The sequence below is a fragment of the Branchiostoma floridae genome, chromosome 10 (assembly GCF_000003815.2).
Source record: "Branchiostoma floridae strain S238N-H82 chromosome 10, Bfl_VNyyK, whole genome shotgun sequence".
In the NCBI taxonomy this organism is placed as follows: domain Eukaryota; kingdom Metazoa; phylum Chordata; class Leptocardii; order Amphioxiformes; family Branchiostomatidae; genus Branchiostoma; species Branchiostoma floridae.
Genome location: NC_049988.1, coordinates 22,131,983 through 22,154,686, shown reverse-complemented (window position 1 = coordinate 22,154,686; position 22,704 = coordinate 22,131,983). Strand labels below are relative to the sequence as shown.

Sequence of the window (22,704 nt, the reverse complement as noted above, 5' to 3'; positions counted from 1 at the left end):
CTCACCATATACACCGAAGGATAAGGCGGGGCATTAACGTTATTATCATATAGCCTATCCAACTGACAGCTATTTCACACAAATTCCTTTATAACAAATAAACACTTTAATACATTACATAAAAATACATTTGCAATATATATATATTGTACAATAGTGTCTATATATAATACAAACATTAAACTATTTCATCATCATCATTTAACTAATAATTTTAACTAATCATCTGTTTGTGAGATAGCATATCAGCATCAACATGTGGCTTATTTGCAATACAAACTACATGTATTAAGTGGAGTCCTGGTACCCCCCATGCAGAGCCTTTTCACTTGGGCACGACAAAGTACGTATATATGAAGTGATTTAGGAAGGTACCGGCTTAATCATGTTAGAAAGCCATAATGAAAATGTGTAAAATCAGCATAATTCCTTTTCAAGTATCCCTATATTCCCCATGTGGAGCCCTAATTAACATAACCAATCAATCATAATATTTTTGACAGTTATGCATGGTTTACACACAAACAACAGTACAAAAAAAATTCATGACTGTCCCCTGTATAATGGTGCGGTCCAAAAAGTGGTCGGTTATTAGAATAACCGACCACTTTTGAGGTTACTGCCTGATAACCCATGGGAAATGGGGGCCTCTGATTGGCCAACTCCATCTGGCTATATGATAATATTGAATAACAAATGATATCGTGGTACGTAGTAGTAAAACAAACAATTGTGCTTCACAAATAATGCAGCTACAATACTTGACTTTGAATTAGAATTCGAATTGGGCCAGCTATATCAGGGCTCGAAATTCATTTTTGGGATAAGATGCACTGGTGCTTGAAAAATTGGATGCAGCAAAAAATATTTGGGTGCACCACTTAAATTTAAGTAGAATGTCAGACAAAAATAATAACAAAAGCTATCAAATTCTTAAACAAGTACCATGACAGACATTTTTATCATCTTTCTAACACTTAGATGTCAAGAATATGATGTATACTAGTATACTTGATATCTTTATATGCATAAACCTAAGAAAATATTTGGGTGCACCCACTGAAAAAAATTGGGTGCACAGTTCCAATTTTGGGTGCACCTGGGTGCACATGCACCCAGTATTTCGAGCCCTGTATATGTAAGATTGACAATGAATTAATACAGCTCAATACGTAATATTGAATCAGAATTGGGCCTGCTACAGGTAAGATTGACGAAGAATTGATACAGCTCGATACTTAATGTTGAATTAGAGTCAGAATTGTGCCATGCAACTAAGATTGACGATGAATTGATCTAGCTGGATACCGGACCTGACAGAAAAGCCGTGCTGACCCCCTCAGATCTGCCCTGTCAGGTTTTTGGCCTAGACATTTCCATCATAGCTGGGATAATCAGGTTTCCACCGGAAGTGGGCCACTCTGACATGATTGGTTGGTTCTCGGCTTCGATTTGAAAACATTAACAGTACAAGGCTGACTTTGAGGATCCAATCCAACATGGAAACTGTGGGGGTTTTGTACCTTGGTTTGGTTTGGTTTGGTTGTACAGATCTCCATTAGTGACTTGTCACTATTCTTCCTGGAGTCCGGGTGATTTATAGGGAATCACCAATTCTAGACACCCTGCGATGAGTGAATAAATGAGCGGGGAGTGAATAAACATGTAGTTTTCCTCCGAGCGTTTTTTTTTTTATTTGTCCCTGAATTTTTACCTAAAATGTCAGAAGAATTAAGGTGATGAAAGCAACATAAAAAGAAAAGTCGGTACCTTAATTGGTACATACTTCCAGGGAGTAAAATATTCAGTTAGTTGCAAGTCAAAGATGCCAGTTTTCCTTCCAGCCTTGATATGTTTATATGTTGTCTTCTTGATTTTATAATTGCTGAATTTTCATCTTAAGTTGTCCTTAAGGTTTCAAGGTTGACTAAATTAGCGTTTTGACCTTCCATTGTTTTTTCCTTAATGAATTAAGAAAGAATGGAGCCGTAACTAATATTGATAGATGGGCATGAAAGAATTCTAAATCTGATTTTGGGGGCTGTATGGATGACATAATCAGTTTTTATTGCCCCTAAGGCCACACCAATTTAATTTCTTGGTTCACGGATTTTTTCATAAAAAATATGGAGCGAGAGGGCGAAATAAAAATAAAAATAAAAATTGTAAAATGGTTGGGGTAAAGGTGACGGCTAATCCAAAACATAAAGAAAAAAAGTTTTCAGCTTGAAAAAGTACAAAAACACTATTATTGTACAGTAACAGCACCTGTACCCACACTTTAAGGAGCTTATAATATAAAGGCCAATTTGCTACACCTGAAAGTTGGTGATCGGTTTCATTAATGGTGAAAATTTGCTGAGTGGTAATTTTTATTTTATTTTTTTTTCCAAAAAATAGGAGCGAGCGAATCCGTGAACCAAGAAATTAAATTGGTGTGGCCTAATATAATTTTTTACTATTTGAAAATACAGCACTTTGGTACATACCATCGCAATGAGGCTATGTCTTTCGTGTGCATAATGATGAAAGCTACAAACTCGCGTGCGTTTGCACCGCTTGATATCTGCTAATGATTAGAAAATGATTGTTTTCATCTGATCTAAAAAAATAGTATGGTGTTGTGTGTGTCAGATGTTCCATCATTCCTGTGATAATCTGGTTTTGATGGGAATCTTACAGGGATGAAGCGTTCCAAGGGGTGAGTAGAACAGAAAGAAACAATATATACAAATATATTGACTCCCGGGATTCGAACCTGGGCCGTCAGATCACGAACCCAGCACGCTACCGATATCACCAAAAGCTCAGAGCCGCTTGGCAATGACGGTAGGCGGTGCTTGAACCCCACAATTACAGGAATCCCAGATTCCGTCCTGGCCTTGAAGTTGAGGGAAGCAGGGTTATCTCTGCCGAGGTCGCCGGGGGGGGGGGGGCTGAGTCCCTCAGTAATCTGTTTATCACGGGTATAAAAATGGTGCCTGTTTCCTGCAGCATGGATCAAAATTCAATTATGTGTCTTTCGGGCGGCTGCTTTGCATGGTCGCCTCGTTAGAGGCTCTACATGGAGGGACACTGGATCTATATTAGTCAGTAGGGGTGGACTGGAGACTCTACATGGGGGGATACTGAATCTACATCAGTGAGCAGGGAGGACAAGGGGGAGCATTTTTGGCATTAGTCATTTTCAGAAGGCACTTGGAGAGGAATTTGAGGCTCAACATGGGGGGATACCATCTGCATCTATCGGTCAGCAGGCATGACAGGAGGCTCTGCAAGGGGGAGCATTTTTTGCTTCAGTCATTTTAAGAAGTCGCTTCTAAAGGAAATTTGCGGCTCTACATGTAGGATACCGTCTGTAATGTATCTGTCAGTCAGCAGGGGTGATAGATAGGCAGCTCGGAATGGGGGAGCATTTCTGCATTAGTCATTTTCACAAGGATCTTTTAGAGGAATTTGAGACTCTACATGGGGGGACACTTAATCTACATCAGTCAGCTCAGCAGGGATGACAGGAGGCTCTGTATGGGGGAATTTTTCAACATCACTCATTCGATCTGCAGGAGGCTCTTGCTGAGGAAATGTCTACACCAGTCAACAGGAGGCACTGCATGGGGGGAGCTCTTTTGTGTCAATCAGTAGAGGTGACCAGAGGCCCTGAATGGGGAACCTGTTACATCAGACTCAGCAGGAGGCTCTGCATGGGGGGATGTTGATATATCACACAGTAGGGGTGAGGGGGAGGTCAGGGTCTTGTGGGTTCTGGTTTATGTCTGGGTTTATGGTCACAAGTTAGCCTTCACAACCAACGTGTGGATGGTTAACAATCCAGTGTCTAAGGCCCAATCTACTAGTATACACAGTTTTTGCCGATATCTGTGGAGATGTTGGGAGGGATCTGGAACGTTGGCCGTGGGACACCCGTGGCGCTTGAAGTCATAAACAGCTACATGTATATAGCGTAATGAGCCCGCGTTGTATGCTAATGAGCCCTCCCAAAGTCGGGACACCTCTACATGCGCGCGGAAGCTGTCGGGGACCCCTGCTAAGCTATCGGGCGAATGGTCCGGACCTTTCGGAAGAAATTCTGCCGATATCTTAATGGCGATATTGCAGTTCCATCTAGACGCTGAAAAAAAGCTGTCAGCGAGAGGTTGTCGGCTCGCCGATATTGGGAAAAACCGTGTCTAGATCGTGCCTAAGTTTATGTTTTTGATAACTTGTTGCATGTTTAAATTTTTGATCCATAGATTGTACTGTGTGGCCCTCATTTATATGTACAAGATTCATAGTCCTCATAATTAATTTCCTTTGTTCTGGAACAATTCAAAGTCAAGATTAAGATGAAAACCAGAAAGCTGGGAAGGAAATGGAATCTTACTACATAGATGGATGCCCTGATACTGTGTGTACTAAGGTCCAGTCCTCATACTCTATTTTCATGGTAATATTTCAATTAATCTTGAGAAGGAATGAATAAGATTGATGTGAGCTGAATACACTATGCAGTATGCATTGTCTTCAACATTTCAACACTCAAATCAGTGCAACTTATTTAGTAGATCCAGTACATGTATTTGTATGATAAGAAACAGGTGGTGTAACATGCATGTTTTATGATTTATTTGATATATTTTCACCTATGCAAATATCCTGTCTTAATCGATGGGTAATTTAGCACAGCGCTGGATAATTGGGTTTTATTGCATTTTGATTGACAGCTTGTTGCCGCGGCGATCAATCATCAACCAGGTTGCCAATGCCCATATAAGGACACGCCCACCTAATTTGGGCGTAATCTGATCCCTGTGTCAACCTCTATACAGCTGGGGGGACATTAATCGTTCATGGGACATGTGACTGTGGACCTTAACAGATACAAATCAGAGTACAAAGCTAATGTTGGTTGCTCAAGATTTCGAAAACTGTTGATCAAATTTCACAGGCACAAAATTAGGCTTGAAACAGCATTTATTTCAACACACCATAAAAGTTTGTGTGTGTTGGTAAAACTCGTTCTGAATGAAAGTGAAATATAATTTCCAACACACAAAATCAAACAAATTTTCGACTGTCCAACTCAAGTCTTTGCCAAGGAATGAGCAACCAGCCTTCAACATAGACGGGGGGCGCCACAGACTTTCTGCAAGTTATGATCCACTGCTGGCTGAGTCACTGCTCAAAATATTGCAGTACTGTAATCCTGGAATTTTTCAGGTGGTCGTATGTTCACAGCTTTCACAGACAGCTTTACCATGAACTTGTAAAACCACTGGTGCCTCCATTACTTCACAGTATGTGACTATAGCGAAATCACCACAGGGTTGTAGCCAGCACCTGTCCTTCCGTCCTTTGAATTTTGCAGATGGGGACGGAAAAACATTTGCCCATTACGTCCTCTATGATGGACAAAATTTATAATGATAAATGATAAAAAATATAATAAAACTGTCTCCTTGTGTCATTTTTTACCAAAACATATGCTGTTGAACAGCTTAGACTACCAGCAAAATTTACCCCCCAAAATGCAGGAAATAGTGTTTCAAAGGCACTAGAGTGCAAAATTTTCCATGCCCCCGGACAGCCTAGGAACGATAGGATTCAAAATCCAGGGGACGGAAAATGATAACAGGCTGGCTACAACTCTGGAACACCAACTTTAAACCGCGGCATTTAACAATCCTTTAACCACGAAATTAAATCGCTGCAAGCTGTAAGGTATTTACAGTAAGGAAGTCGCCTGACATTGAGTCAACTGTCCTGACACAGTCTTTTTACTGGGTAAACAGGTGACAAATCCCTTCTCAAACACACCTGTCTGTGGGCACAGGTGCCTGACACGACAGGTTAGACAGGTGGGAGGACAGGTAAGACAGGTTAGACAGGTGGGAGGACAGGTGGGCTAGTAGCTATATGACAGTGATGAACTAGATCCAAGTCTGCAGTGTTGGACAGTACACTACTGAAAAGATTGACTTGACTTTGACTTTATTCAGATCCACATTTAGCATATTATATAACTGTGTTGTATCCATCCTTCCTGTGGTCTTTTTAACAGGACAATAACTAGACACACAGGAACACATATACAAACCATGCAAAAAATTCACACATACTAAAAGGTGTGTATTTCATTGGGTTGTGGTCAAAAGGATTGTGGTCAGATTTCAAATCATCTGCTGAACAAAATTAAGTGACTCTTTTTAAAGAACTTAAAATTTTGTTATCACCGACGTTTCAGTGACTGTCTGTCACCTTCTTCAGGGCAATACTGACTGGTTTACATTTAGGCCACGTTGATTTGATTATATGGATGACATCCGCGCTCGCACCAATTTTCGGCCATTTCCAAAAAAAAAAAAAAGTTTTAGACCACACAATAAATTGTGCAAAGCAGCTGTAAAATGAGCACAAATATTCCGTAGATTGAAAAAAAAGTATCAGAAAACAGATAACTAATGCCATATATAGAATGCCAAAATTAATCTAAAGTCAAAGAATAAGATGTGAAAGGACGGAAAAAAAGAAATCTTTTGTTGGTTGGGGGAGGTACCAGTACAGAAAATTCAGGTCCAGAGGATCATGGTATACCATACTATGTGTGTTTAGTCCTATGTTCAACCTTCCTGGCCACTTTGATTTCATACTGAAGGCAACTTTTTTTTTTGGCCAAACTTTTTTTTATTCGCTCGCTCGCATCAGTTTTGGAGTTCCCAGAGGATGTCATCCATATAATCAAATCAACATGGCCTTACATAAAGCTGTCTGTACAAATGTAAATACTGTACATTTTTGTGACTACATCTGAACTGTCAGCAGCAGCTCTCACCATGGTTACTGGTAAAGTAGCAGACACCCTGTGGTGTTTGAATATATTGTGTAGCAGGTGGCAGGACATCTAGCTGGAGAGGCTGGTTAATGTAGCTCTCAGCCAAAATGAAGTTTTTTTTTCATTGCATAAAGAGACTCTTTTTTACACGTTTCGGTGACCGTCTGTCACCTTCTTCAGGGCAATTCTGACTGGTTCACATTGTACTGCAGGACAGTTGTCGCTGCTCACAGTTCGTGAAGTATTTACATATGTACAGACAGATTTATGCATTGGTTGTGTAAAAAATAGCCTCTTTACTCAGTGATGTACCAACCTGATGAAACTATTCACGAATTTTTTCCTTCATGTTTGGCTGTTTTCCTGTTTTTCCACAGTCTCCCAGAGTGTATGCAAGCAAGCGTATGTCACCGAAGATCAACCAGCCTTGCGGTGTTGGATTACATTATGTAGCAAGTAGCAGGACAGAGTTGGAGAGGCTGGTTAATGTAGGTCTCAGCTGAAATGAAATTGTTTTATTCCTGTTTTTCCACAGTCTCCCCGTGTGTATGCGAGCAAGCGCATGTCACCCAACATCGGCCAGCCGTATTCCGGACAAGCGCCCTCGGCCGCCGCGGGATGGGCGGGGCAGTATCGCTTTCCCGTAGGAGCACCTAGATACGCCAACCCGCACTACAGCGGGTACCAGCCGCCGGTAAGTCACAAACAAACAAACAAACAAACAAACAATATAAGAGCACCTAGATACTCCAACCCGCACTTCAGCGGGTATCAGCCGCCGGTAAGTCACAAACAAACAAACAAACAAACAAACAATATAGGAGCACCTAGATACGCCAACCCGCACTACAGCGGATACCAGCCGCTGGTAAGTCACAAACAAACAAACCAACAAACAATATAGGAGCACCTAGATACGCCAACCCGCACTACAGCGGATACCAGCCGCCGGTAAGTAACAAACAAACAAATAAACAAACAATATAGGAGCACCTAGATACGCCAACCCGCACTACAGCGGGTACCAGCCGCCGGTAAGTCACAAACAAACAAACAAACAAACAAACAATGAATCGCTTTCCCGTTGGAGAGCCTAGATACGCCAACCCGCACTACAGCGGATACCAGCCGCCGGTAAGTCACAAACAAACAAACAAACAAACAAACAATATAAGAGCACCTAGATACTCCAACCCGCACTTCAGCGGGTATCAGCCGCCGGTAAGTCACAAACAAACAAACAAACAAACAAACAATATAGGAGCACCTAGATACGCCAACCCGCACTACAGCGGATACCAGCCGCTGGTAAGTCACAAACAAACAAACCAACAAACAATATAGGAGCACCTAGATACGCCAACCCGCACTACAGCGGGTACCAGCCGCCGGTAAGTCACAAACAAGCAAACAATATAGGAGCACCTAAATACGCCAACCTGCACTACAGCGGGACCAGCCGCCGGTAAGTCACAAACAAACAAACAAACAAACAATATAGGAGCGCCTAGATACGCCAACCCGCACTACAGCGGATACCAGCCGCCGGTAAGTCACAAACAAACAAACAAACAAACAATATAGGAGCACCTAGATACACCAACCCGCACTACAGCGGGTACCAGCCGCCGGTAAGTAACAAACAAACAAACAAACAAACAATATATGAGTGCCTAGATACGCCAACCCGCACTACAGCGGATACCAGCCGCCGGTAAGTAACAAACAAACAGACAAACAAACAAACAAACAATATAGGAGCACCTAGATACGCCAACCCGCACTACAGCGGATACCAGCCGCCGGTAAGTAACAAACAAACAAACAAACAAACAATATATGAGTGCCTAGATACGCCAACCCGCACTACAGCGGGTACCAGCCGCCGGTAAGTCACAAACAAACAAACAAACAAACAATATACGAGCACCTAGATACACCAACCCGCACTACAGAGGGTACCAGCCGCCGGTAAGTCACAAATAAACAAAACAAAAAACAAACAATGTATTGCTTTCCTGAAGTAGCGTCTAGAGAGTCCAGCCCTCACTGTAGTAGATATCAATTGCCAGCTAGCAAACAAAAACAATATCAACTCAGAGAAGAGAGGAGTAACTATAAGAATTCATTGATTAGTTACTGTATTGTAGTTTTCATTCTGTTATAGACAAAGACAAATTATCCTTGTTAGAAAATCAGCAGCGATGTTGTGGAGCCAAACTGTGCGATAATAACACGTTTCCCTTGGCCCGACACCACCCGTAAAATCTCACACTCCGTTAACCCCAAAATGGAGTCCTAAGTCAAGCTGCATGTGACAATCGCTTTACGGGGCTTGACACTGTTACAGGCAGTCTCCTCTCTGTGTATACCAACACTTTACAAGCAGACACTTGTGTACACCTGTTTTAGTTTTTGAACAACCTGCAAGTTAGTTTGAACCTTTATTTATTCATGAGAAGTTCAAATCGGCTGCTTTTCATTGAAGTCATCAGAGAGTTTAGGGTCAGATAGAATATAACAGTGATATAGATTACATCAAGTTGTAGTAAATCTTTCAACATCTCTGTCTTTCTCTCTTTCTCTGTCTCTCCCTCTCTCTGTCTCTCTCTTTCTCTGTTTCTCTGTCTCTCTTTCTTTCGCGGCTTGGCTTCGTGAACGAAGATCATCTACATGTTTTTATCAACATATATCATTACATATTATACATGGTACAAAAACAGAGTAGAGTAGAGTCTTCAGTTAGGTAGAGTTTTCCTCCATTTGTTTATTCTGGCTAAAAGACTTAGGTTACTTACCTTACCTTTATGAAAAATGGAGGTACTTTTTTGGACGTGTCTGTGTTTCTGTTTCCAGATATGTGTAGTCAGCATATTGTACTGGATGGATTGTAATGAAAGTTTTTGTGTGTAGGTAGGTGGTAGGAATATGAAGGTCAGTGGCAATTTTCAGCCCTCTGGCAGTCCTCCTTGGTACTGCAACACAATTTTATAGTACGTGTTACCTAATCTTCAGTTGATCCTTTGTAGAAGTTTTGCTATAATTTTTCAAAACATTCCTTATTGTATGTAGAATGTAGAAACAGTCAGTTTTGTTCCAAATCTCAAACTTGATATTGAAATGTATTTCATAAACACCAATTTCTACTGGTACTCTTGTTTTTATAAAATATACCTATGCAGGGCTCAAAATACCACCTGCATATGCAGGTTAGTGCAGGTAGAATTGGAGCTGTGCAGGTATTTCTGATGTCTACCTGCACCTAACCTGCACTGGTCCATGTACTGGGTTTTATATATTATATGTCTTATGTTGCAGGTGTATATGGATTGTTATTAGCTGCATTGAATGTTACCACCTATAAAATATAAAAGAATAAATAGCAACGGTTCCTGAACAATTTTAGTATGATCTATACTTTCTAAATTCAGAGCGGTGCAGGTAAAATTTGTCTGGTTCAGGTAATTTTCAATGTTTAAGTTACCTGCACCAATGCAGGTATGCAGATAAAAGTATTTCGAGCCCTGTATGTTATGTTGCAAAACTCTTTTAAATGTAAATAAACGTAGATAAGCCAATCTTGTTCCATATGGAAACGTTTGTTGAAGAGCAATTACGACCAAAGGCTAACCTTCATAAAGCCTGCAGCACCTGCAGATTAATTATTCATGTTCCTGACACTTTTCCTGATTGCCTGCCGTAATAAATTAGCCTTGTCATCGTTTAGCCTTGTACAGGACAGTACACTTAGGGGGTCCTGGGTGGGATGGACACACTACGGACCCAGGGTTGTCTCTTGGACAAAAATTTGTAGTCTCCAGACAGATTTACCAGTGGCATAAAATAGTATCAAAGCAGGGTAAGGAGTACAGCCAGCCAAATGGAGTCATCAGCCACTAGGAGCCAAACACACTCCTAGGCCGGCTTCACTCCCCCAGCAGCTTTTTGTACTATAAGATACTACCGTAGGATCTGCTTGGAGATTAGAAAATTTGCGTTTGGGGACACTCCGACAGACAAAAATTGGACATTTTTTAGGAAAATTCAGGATGTTTCTAAACTAGGAAAAAGTCAGGATGTCATATTCCAACATCTGCTTAGATTACGACAGCTTTCCGACCAAATATTAAGAATCTATGACAATGGATTCTCATAGTTTTTAGTCATTTCACATCAAAATTGTCATGACTCGGTCATTTTCATGATAGAATTATGGCAAAAATGAGACATGGAAGCTAACTTATAATATAATCAGTGAACTTTGAATATTAGTGATATTTTCATTCACACCCGATCCCACAAAATTCCATTCTTTGTCCTGACAGAAGAAGTCAAAACTTATTTTATAATGCAAAATTGCTTCTTATTGGTAACTATCTTTCTGCAGCTCACCCCACCGGTGCTAGGGGGAGCCCCTGCACAGTCCAGTATTGTTCTTACACTGATACAGAAAACCTGTGCATTGATACCTTCCTTTGTGTAAATACATGCACGGGTCAGCTGCATTCCACAAGGGACACCTGTTCCTACTCTAACTCTGTACATACCGGGCTATCAATGGACTGCAGTATGAGTTATTATTGCTGTCCCTAGCTTTGATGTGTTTTGAGTTAACAAAAGGTGATGTACCAAGTGTTTCATTTGTAAACCTTTGAGTAGAAAGTCATACTGATAGTAATACACATTCTTCAATACACATGCAAATTTACATGACAAGTTTTGAGAGTTGAAAACATCGTCAAGAGGAGTTAATTAATCATTGCTGTTTAATTAGCTCTTCAAATTGCCTAGCTTTGAAGTCTTTTACTAGTTTTAGAAAGGTTCTCTGCAAGGGGTGATCTAGCAAGGATATGTCAACCTTTGAGTATAAAGCTATAATGTTAGTACACTTTTATTTATCCGTTGTTATGAAAAAAAACAGATTATTTAAGAGTCAACAGACGCTACAATATATTGAAAATATATTGAGAATATTGTAATTTGAAACCACAGTTCGTCGACTTGATATCCCTTAAAACACTGTTTTTAAAAACTACGGATTTTGGTTACCCCGCGGATAAAGGTGACCCAGTGTTACTCATACACATACAAACTCTGGCCTTCAATACACATGCAAATTTACATGACAAGTTTTGAGAGTTGAAAACATCGTCAAAGGAAGTTAATTAATCATTGATGTTTAATCAGCACTTGAGCTCTCTGTCTCGTTAACATGTATACGCAGGTATAATTAATCGGGAACTGCTTTTACACAAACCCGTCGGATTGTTTTGCCGCGTTGTTCTTATCGCTTGTGTCGGGTGTGTAAGTTTGTATTTCTAAGCCTGGGTTATGAAGAAAGGGCGGCTATCTGTGGGTACAAACACAACGAGGGCTTACCCAAACAGCCTGTGTGCTCAGGGATGGAGAAACTACAGTAGAGAGGCCAGGAGGAGTTATTTAGATGTTTCTTAGGCTGTCTACAGGACCCGTCCCTCCGTCCTAGGACGGAAATTTGTTCGTTGGGACATATAAAACTTTCCTTCTGTCCAGAAAATCTGAGCTTCATGGCATGAAAGTGATAAAAACGTCTTTTTCTAAGCTGAAAATGTCAGATTCATCCTCAAAAATTGAGAATGTGGGCTCGCTAACTATACTCAGGACAGAGAAATAAAATTCATGAAGTCTTGTTATGCCACTGATTTTTAGGAAGTAATCAAGACTTTACAGCACAAAAAAGGAGCAAACTTGATAGAAGTTCTACAGCTCTGTCATAGGGCTAACACGAACAACCTATAGCCTCAGAGCAAGCAAAACTCCAGTAGAAAAGTCAGGCCAAACTTTTTCATTGTTTCCGCAAAAGACTTGGAGTGTTAATCAAATTTTGAAAACTTTGGCATGGATAAGGGCCTTTGTGATTGAATAAATGATTAAATAAAACCTCAATGTTGCGTATAACGTTCTATTCTGGCAGCCTATCTTGAAGTTAAATTCTTTTATTTCTGCGGTTCCTGGAAACTTTGTTTCTTTCTTGCGAATAACAATCTGAAGAGCTCAGCTCCAAAATAATATGATATTGTGTGCTTGCAGTGTTCTTCGCATCTTTTTGCAGATCGATGAGAATTTTTCAAGCTGGTGCTAGAAACAACTGATCGTCTTGTTTCCGCCCAGAATCTCTAGTGTTTGTTCGCTTTGCCCAACATGATAACACTTGGGCCTGTCATATTTGCCGACACTCTGCAACTCAGGAATGTCAACATGCCTGATCCTGAAGGTCAACGATGTTTGGGGAGGGGGGCGCCCAAGGTCAACCCTGGTTGTTCTTTGTACTTGGTGTTTAATTTAACATTGATAAGAAGCAATAAAGAAAGGAATGTACCACTTAAACAGCGATTTTACTGCATTATTACCTCCTTCTAACCTGTGCCTCTAGAATGTAGAATATTACAGAAGCTCTAGGTCAACGCTTGTTGTCCTTTTTACCGGGTATGTCTAATTCAACATTGATTAGAACCAATAAAAGACAGGAATACAATCCCGCTGTACCAGTAGATGTTTTCAGGATGTTAAATATTATACTTCAGTACAACTCCAGTAACACATTTATGAAATAGCAGCTCTGAGCCTAGGTTGTTTTTTTTTAGTCAAGTAGAGTCACAATATTAAATGGAATTTGGGGTTTACTGCTGTAAATGTATAGCCCTGGAATAGTTTAATTATAGAAACGTTGCCGGTGCAATGGCCGAGTGGGTAGAATGTTCGCCTTGCATTCGGTAGGTCGTGAGTTCGATCCCCGGCCGAGTCATACCAAAGACTTTAAAAGTGGTACATGCTGCTTTCTCTGCTTAGCACTCAGCATTAATGAGGAAGAGTAATGGTCTTAAACACACATCACTACCAGCAGACCAGCCCCCTGTTGTAGTGACTTGCACAAATGTGTGGCCCAAGGGCTTCGAAGTGGAGATGGGCGCCACCCTACGCATCTTAGATGCCTGGGCAAACTTTAACTTTTTTTTTAATAGAAACGTTACTGTTTCAAGATGTTTAATATTATACCATAATATTGACCTGCGTCTAGAATATAGAATAGCAGCTCCTGGGCTTTTTATTGTGTGTTAAATTTTACATAGAGAGTGTTTCACCCGTTGGTGGTTCTTGTAAAAATTCAGGCAGAGACTGTATGTGCTACAAGACAATGTATTCAGTACAGAGAGGAACTAATTAAGCCAGTAAGCAATTAAGAGAGGAATGCACTGCCGTGTGCCACTTATTCTTGGGATGGGAAGTATTCAAGCAAATTAAAGTAAGAATGCCGGAAGATTCTGGTCCGATTGAACCTAAAATAATGTCCATAGTTTAAGCACAGTAGGTGTGATATTGTGTACAAAATTCTTTTAAGTCAGAAAGTGAAACAAGTAGAAGTAGCTTGGTTGAAATACTTAAATGGACTGTTTCAACTTTTGAGGAGAATTTTAGTCACAGGACGTACATAGTCTATGTGCCTATCCAAAGCCAGGTACTCATTTTCACCTGTGCCAAATTAAGAAGTAGATGTAAATTGTCTTCCCCAAGAGCACAACATTGGAGCCAGTTGAGATTCAAATCCCAAACCTTTTAGGTTCTAATCTAAGACGATAACCCTAACGACAAGGTGTGGCTCTGTTCAAGCAAGGGACTGTCACCATCCAAAGCCAGGTACTCATTTTCATTTTTCACCTGTGTCAAATTAAGAAATCGATTTACCTTTCCCAAGATCTAAGAACACAACATTGGGGGCTTCTAGGGATTCGAAGCAAAAACCTTTAGATTCCAAGTCGAAAACGTTAGCCACATGCATGACTACCTCAGGTAGCTTGTATCCAAAGCCAGGTAATTATATTCACCTGTGTGGAATTAAGAAATAGATGTCAAGTGTCTTTCCCAAGAGCACAACATTGGAGCCAGTTGGGATTTGAACCCAGAACCTTTGGATTCCAAGTGGACAAGTCCACTTTGCATAGTTTGTGTCCCTATCCAAGCCAGATAATCATATTCACCTGTGTCGAATTAAGAAATAGATTTGAAGAGTCTTTCCCAAGAGTGCAACACTAAGGATGCAAACCCAAAACCTCAAGATTCTAAGTTGACAACCTTAACCACACTGAACGACCATCTCGCCGCCCCTGACTGATGAGTTCGTTAGGAGCGGCGACCTGCGGACCGATGAGTCCGGTATAAGCGCCGCGACACGACAAATAGGGCGGGGTCACGGGGTCAATGACCCTGTGGCAGAGTGAAGCGAAGGCCGATCAGACCTGACAGAGTCGGCTGTAATGATGACAGAGGGGAGATGGAATAGAGTTAATCCTGTCCTGACGTCTGCGGGAGGGCCGGGGTACGGTTTGTCTTCAGCTGTCAGGTGGAGCATTCACCTTTAACTGTGGGGTAACCTATCATCATGGGGTAACCTATATCCGTGGAGTTGGGAGGTAATGATGACAGAGGGGAGAAGGAATAGAGTTAATCCAGTCCTGACGTCTGGTGCAGGGCGGGAGGGCCCGGTACGGTTTGTCTTCAGCTGTCAGAGGGAGTGCTTGTAATGCTAGTTCACCTTTATCCATGGGGTAACCTATATCCGTTGGGTAACCTATATCCGTTGGGTAACCTATATCTGTGGGGTAACCTATATCCAGGGCTGAGAGAGTCAGACTGTAATATGACAGAGGGGAGATGGAATAGAGTTAATCCTCTCTGGGGCGGGAGGGCCGGGGTACGGCTTGTCTTCAGCTGTCAGAGGGAGTGCTTGTAACGCTAGTTCACCTTTATCCATGGGTAACCTTTATCTGTGGGGTAACCTATATCCGTGGAGTCGGGAAGTAATGATGACAGAGAGGAGATGGAATAGAGTTAATCCCCTTCCTGACGTCTGGGGCAGGGCGGGAGGGGCAGGGTACGGTTTGTCTTCAGCTGTCAGGTGGAGCATTCACCTTTATCCTGGGGTAACCTATATCTGTGGGGTAACCTATATCCGTGGGGTCGGCAGTAATGATGACAGAGAGGAGATGGAATAGAATTAATCCACTCCTGACGGGTGGGAGGGCCGGGGTATGGTTTGTCTTCAGCTGTCAGGTGGAGTATTTACCTTTAACCATGGGGTTACCTATATCTGTGGGGTAACCTATATCTGTGGGGTAACCTATATCCGTGGAGTCAGTCTGTAATGATGACAGACGGGAGATGGACTAGAATTAATCCAGTCCTGACGTCTGGTGCAGGCGGGAGGGCCGGGAATGGTTTGTACTCAGCTGTCAGATGGAGTTTTCACCTTTATCCTGGGGTAACCTATATCCGTGGGGTAACCTATATCCATTGTTTTTTTTAAGATTAATTAGAGACATCATATAGACAGACAGTGGTTTCAAAAGATGATAATTTGAGGTGCCAGGGTACGGTTTATGTCTACAGCAGTTTTGTATCACTATCATGTAGTATTTGTTTGTTGTGTACCAGGATGTCTAATGCAGGGTTAGTGCAGGTAATACTAGTTCACCTTTATCCGTGAGGTAACCTATATCCATGGGGTAACCTTTATCCATTGTTTTTTTTAAGATTAATTAGAGACATCATATAGACAGACAGTGGTTTCAAAATATGATAATTTGAGGTGCCAGGGTACGGTTTATGTCTACAGCAGTTTTGTATCACTATCATGTAGTATTTGTTTGTTGTGTACCAGGATGTCTAATGCAGGGTTAGTGCAGGTAATACTAGTTCACCTTTATCCGTGAGGTAACCTATATCCATTGTTTTTAAAGTAGCACATTTAGGTATATTATGAAGTCGACGGACGGTTGTTTCAAATTGTAATATTTTAAAAATGTAGCAGTTTGAACTCACATTTTGTAGACAGGATAGCCCTAAATACCGTGCTTTTGAAAACAACGGATATAGGTCACCCCGCAGATAAAGGTGAACTACAGTTACATGTAGGATAACACCCTTTGACATTACAGCCTCAAAAAGGCCAGCACATATCACAGTGGTTTGTAAGGTTCTAAACGACTGTAGCTTTTTTGTTGATTTTTTTGTAATCATCCCCTTTTTGGTTGTTTTTCAGATTTTGGACGTTTGGGGGTCGACCCGTTCCTACAGCCCCAGTTACATGGTAGGAAGACTCTCTTTTTCAGATCTGTTACTTTCGTAAAAAAGATTATAAAAGAAGTAATTAACTGTCTGAACTGAAGGCAGTATGCTGTATGTTTGCTTGTGTGTTTTTGTTACCTCCATGAAAAAACGGAGGTATAGCTTTTGGTGTTCCCAGATATTTGTGGTCAGCATAACTGTTGAACATCTTAATGGTTTATAATGATATGTGGATAGGTGTTGGAAAGAGTAATGTTGACTTTGGGCCCCCTGGTGTATGACTTTGGTACTGCAGCAGATCTTCCATCTTGTTAGGTTTGTATGTGTCTTGTTATTTGAATACACTGTCAGTAGAGTGGTAGGAAATGAATGGAAGATGACTATTGCAAAGGACAAGCTTGCTGAATGACAGGAAGCACAGGTCAGAGGTGGTGGAATTAGTCATGAATCAGACTTGTTAAACTGAATTACTCCGATGTATTGACAGAAAAAATTCAGAATGATAGAAGAACAGTAATTTTTGTGGAAAATGTCTGTTTGCTTTTCGTGATAATGTTGCGACCCAGATGTCATCCAGTCAGTAGCTCACCCAGTGGCCATTGTAGGAACTGCAGATCTTGTTATTTCTTCTCTTACGATTATTTCAGAAGCTACAGTAACTGTTGTGCCTCAATAGTCATTAGGCATCAGTTTAGAGGCATTTATGATCTGTCTAGTGGTTTGCAATTCTGCCTTTGAATCACAAGTTTATGAACCCAGATATGCACACTACTGGTAGGAGTTTGTTCGTTTGTTTTTGGATTCATTCAGACCATTGTTGTGGCAGCAAGTCTCCTTGCTGTTTCTTTAGCAGGGTATATTTCTACAGTACACAGAGTGGTTGGTAGATCTTCCGTGCTCAAGACACTTCCTCGAAGACAGGACCCCAATATTATGCCCCTTCTAAAAGACGGGTGCAGCCCCAACCGAGATGCCCTACCCAGGATTGAACCGTGGGTCTCCCAGTTCCCAACTACATGTAATTGGAATGAGGAGGTTAACTGTGAGGCTGCTACCACTAGTACCAGTTGAGCTACAGAGCAGTGAACACTTATAGAAATCCTCATTGGCGATAATGTTAAAATTAGCAAGTTCAGGGTGTCATAATCTCATCCGTGAACATTCCAGGTCATAAGAACTCACCCCACACAGCAGCCCGCTATCTCAAGTGTCCAAAAGTCTAATATTTAAACTTTCTGACCGGTGCAACTATTCCAGCGGTCAAACCTTGCCACCATCTTGCTTTGCATGACGTCATTTTTGGGACTCGGCACTTCAAATTAGGGGTCAGTACAGGCCGAAAAGATGGACCAAAACCTAGTTTTTTTGCCTAATCTGAACATCTGCAACCTACCCTGTCTCACCAATGTGAAATGTACTTACATTTTCCTGCTAAAAGTCGAAAATAGGCTAAAATACTGTATGGACTCGTTTTGGGCCTTCTGCGCCTGCGTCAATTAGGGTCATTGCCCTACAGTGACATCCCAACTGGTAGGGGTCAAGGTCATTTTAACCAGCCCCATGGTTGGTAAGAGGTGACACCTTTAAGAAGTTAATCGATAAGTTGAGGTTATAGATATAAACTAATCTTTAACTAACCAACACTACAAATAATTTGGGATTTGCCCCAAAGTTTCAGCCGACTCCGTCTGACCCTTGTTCACGGAATGGACCTGTCTAATGTAGCTTCTGGAACTTGACATTAGACACACGTTACTGCAACAAAGGGTCGCAAATGCCAGATAACTTGTGTCGCACCCCAGTCTCTATTGGATAAGTTGGGGTGGTCCCCAAAGCACAGACTCAAACACACCTCAGTGCGCTTCTGTTGATCAAGATTCGTGTTAGCAAATCAGTAGGGCGGACATCTTTACAAATGACTTTGATAATTGCAGGTTTGTAATTATGTGGTCTGCAATCTCTCACTCTACTTAAAGTACCGGAAAGTGTCGACCCAGTCTATACATACTGCACACACAAGTTAAATGGCATACATGTACATGTGTTTCATCTGGCATGTACATGTGTTTCATCAAGTCTATACAGCACACACATTGTGACACAAATTAAGGAGTACAAGTCTTTCTTCTGGAATAAGTGCGCTACAAATTTCCTTGTGAGTAATGCTTTGAATGTGTGAAAACTTCCTGAGAGGACACATACACCAGGTTCTACATTTTGTAGCTAGTGCATTTTAGCGTAGTGGGCCACTACGCTAAAATTTGTGACCACTACGCTAAAATAAGGCCCACTACGCTCATTTTTAACTAGTGAAGTGGTGCTTTGCTATCATTTGCTTGTTCAACAATGTCTAATCAATGTCTGAACAATGAAAAATGATGATATGCCATTCAAAACTGACTGTGATGTTAACAGAATACCAACTTTTAACTCAACATTATCAAAATCTCACCGTGGAGGGGCCAAGACCCCCCTTCCACGCCAATCTCCTGATTAGTCACTTCGCTACCATGCCATTCCCACTACGCTAGAATAAAATCCTGGCTAGAACCCTGATACACTCTCATAACCAGAGCTGTTTCAAGCATTTTCTCTGTCCCACTCATTGTTCGGGGAGCCCATGTTGTTAATTTTCATTCTTTAAACCCGTTATTTTAGGGCCTTTAAACATTTTTAGCAGCGTCTTATTTCATGAAGATCAGATTTTTTGGACAGAAACAATTTTTTGCCATCCCAAGAAGTAAATGAACTTGTTTTTCTCTCAGTTGTATAGTTTGCAATGTACATATTATGTTTGTATGTATGTAATGTTGTGCGTGTATTAATGTATTTTATGTAGACCACTGGAAGAATAGCTGGCAACATAATGTTGTAATAGCTAAAAGTGGATCTGAATAAAGTCAAAGTCAAAGAGATGGCACCTGTTCATAACACAACCTTAAGACAGACCTTCTTAGCCATGACAAGACAGAACCCAAGATTAGAAATAAGACGTCTTGGCCTGAGTGAGGTGACTTCTTGAGTATTTTAGGACAGAGAACATCCGTCCTTATTAGGGAGACAGTGTATTTGTCACACCCGGGACCTGCTGACATGCAAGTGTTGTTGACATGATAATTGACACATGTAGCGTTTGTGTAGCGGCTTCTGTAAAGGTTGTATGGCAACTTCTGGAGTCCAGACTTGTTAAATCATCAACTCCAGTTTTCTTCAGGACATGGTCTTAGATGTAACTGTACATAGTGTACAATGTAGATCATATTCCTTCTACTGCTCTTGGTTTTCACATTTTTACATTATTGTTGACTCCATATGGAACAAATAGAGTCTGGGAAGAATTTCAAGAAAATTACGTTTTGGCTTCCGTTCCAATATTTTCTGGAATAGGGGGTTTCACGTTTACACATAATGGTTACCTGTTTCACGATTCATATTATCATGTGTTTTATTTTGCCATCCCTCTATATTCTCTGCGCCCCTCCCCCAACTATCAAGCCTGAAATTTGAGCCTATATAGCAGAGGTGTTCCCAAGGTCACACAAGCATGACCTCCCAAGGTCACACCAGAGTGATGACAGCTGCCATTGCCATGGCAACAGAATACCTCACCTGTCACTCATGAAAAATAACCACTCTTGCAAAGTGAAGGTGGGAGGTATAAGGCGTAACCTTACCAGGTCAGAGGTCAAGGCTGCAGTGTATCCTGGGAACAAGGTCAGAGGTCAAGGTTGAGTCTCAGTAACAAGATTCCATTAGGATATACTGTATGTAGGTGCAGTACCAGGGAGCTTGATGCCTGTAAGTATGGTGTAATTGTCTCTGAGTAGGAGGTTGCTTGTGGGTTGACACTTTTGTGTGTGCATCACAAAAATATATTTCAGAGGGAACGTTCGGCACAATCTTGCATGCGCTTCAAGGGTCCTTAATGTGCCTTATACAGAATTGTCTCTAGCATAATTTTTGTGTCCATCCCACTCCTTGTTTGGGAGCACTTGTTGTTCATTTCGTGTCTTAAATCTGTCATTTTAAGCTATTTAAGGAAAATAATAATCTCTATCAGTGTCATGTCATCCGATAGCAATGTTTTGTCTGTCAAACCCAGGCTTTTAGCCAGGCATGCGTCAACGCGTCATCTGGACGCACTTTTCTTAGAATAACAAGAAATTTGATGCCCCTGGACGCCCTATACTGAGGAGAAAATCCTCTGACAAGCATGAAATTCTGATTGACCGGGGATGCTAACAGGTCATCTGTGGTCACAGTCTTCTACTGTGACATCTGTAACAGTATTTTTGCCTCTTGCCAGTCTTGGGATACCTTAGAATGCACTGTTTTAACTTAAAATCATGGAAGGTGGATGCCCCCAGACCCCCCTACAATAGTCACTTACCACGACTCACCAATAAATTTGGACTCCCTATTATAAAATCCTAGCTAAAAGCTTGTTCCAAGGCAGAGGGACAGATCCTGGCGACAGCCTTGTGTGTCCTAAACCATTCACTGACCAGTACAGCTTCTGTTTTCAGCTGAAATCACCCAACTTCGCTGCCCAAAATTATATGGGATGGGGCTTATGAAATCAAGCCAGCATGCCGAAGTGGAAGACAAAGAATTCCTGTTGTTCGCGTGTTTCAGACAAAAAACAGGGGATGTTTATCTTTGTGCAGAAGATTTGCAGCTAGGTTTAAGCAGCTTCGCCTTATTCTGTACCGAACGGAGATTAAGATTCCCAATTATCGTGTTGACTTCGCCGAAGTCTTTACTGAAGGGTGTAACACAGCAAATGAGACGTCAAGTCATGATTGTTAAGACTAAGAGTTAGTGTAAGAAAATGGCCAAGGTGGTCATGATCAGTAAAACAGCAACCATGACATTCTGTTATCATGTCTTCGCTTTCTGCAAAAGACACTCGAAGATTGTCCCGAGACGTCTTGTCATTTTGTAGGAAATTCTGCACCAAAAATGTATCATGACATTGTGTAAGGTTTCTGTGTTGCACACCGTTGTCAGTGATAGGTATAGCGATTTGCACAACACTTTCTTCACCAAAGTGTACAAGACATCGAGCAAAAGATCTAAATTGTTTCACACCTGTAGCTAGCACAGTAAATTGTTGAAATTTGTACGATCGGCACAGTGAGTGTAGGTTAAACAAAATGTACAAGACATTGAGTAAAAAAGAAGGTCTCTTTGTTGCACACAAGTTTCAGTGAAAGTTGCAGTAGTAGCTTATTCGATCGGCACAACAAGTTCGAGTCAGACAAAATGTACAAGACCGGAGACATTGAGCAAAAACAGTGTCATTGTGACAGACAGATGCAGTTCAGTTCACCTTTATTTATACTGGTAAGCCCTATAGCTATCGGCCAACATGTAGGCCGTTCTTCCAAGAGGACCAGTTGCTTGTAGTTCGACTGCAGGCTCGAAATTGCTACTTGTATCATTGGGGCTCATTTATCATTCTTCAGCAAAATGTACAAGACATTGAGTAAAAACTTGATGTACTCTAATGGCTTGTACGTTAGTGTTAGGCACCAGACTTGAAACGCTATCATGTTGGCTTCATTCATCATTCTTAATACCAAAACGTACAAGGCATTGAGTAGAAATTACATGTAAGATGTCTTTGTTGCACACAAGTTTTACATGTAGTGACATACGCACTGACTTGTACGATCGGCACTACAAGTCTGTATCTTGAAGTGGCTGCCTGTGTCATTGTGGCTTCACTTGGTTCATCACCAAAATCTACAAGACATTGAGCAAAAGTAGTT

The 22,704-nt window shown here is 41.2% G+C and overlaps 3 protein-coding genes across 8 annotated transcripts in view; 1 reads left to right on the top strand and 2 right to left on the bottom strand.

The window, feature by feature from the left end:
• LOC118424803 (zinc finger protein 665-like) overlaps positions 1-22,704 on the bottom strand; it is a 1,044,319-nt gene that overhangs the window by 721,224 nt on the left and 300,391 nt on the right. The gene's annotated exons all lie outside the window — the stretch shown is intronic.
• Positions 1-22,704, bottom strand: part of LOC118424824 (formin-like protein 2) — a 1,075,906-nt gene that overhangs the window by 780,499 nt on the left and 272,703 nt on the right. The gene's annotated exons all lie outside the window — the stretch shown is intronic.
• LOC118424805 (RNA-binding motif, single-stranded-interacting protein 1-like) overlaps positions 1-22,704 on the top strand; it is a 133,492-nt gene that overhangs the window by 34,950 nt on the left and 75,838 nt on the right. For 5 of the 6 annotated variants that reach the window (XM_035833586.1, XM_035833585.1, XM_035833588.1 and 2 more), the window contains 2 exons: positions 7,365-7,523; positions 16,905-16,952. In XM_035833586.1, the coding sequence (XP_035689479.1) occupies positions 7,365-7,523; positions 16,905-16,952 (207 nt within the window). The remainder of the gene's footprint in view (positions 1-7,364; positions 7,524-16,904; positions 16,953-22,704) is intronic. The other variant, XM_035833587.1, reaches the window with a different exon arrangement.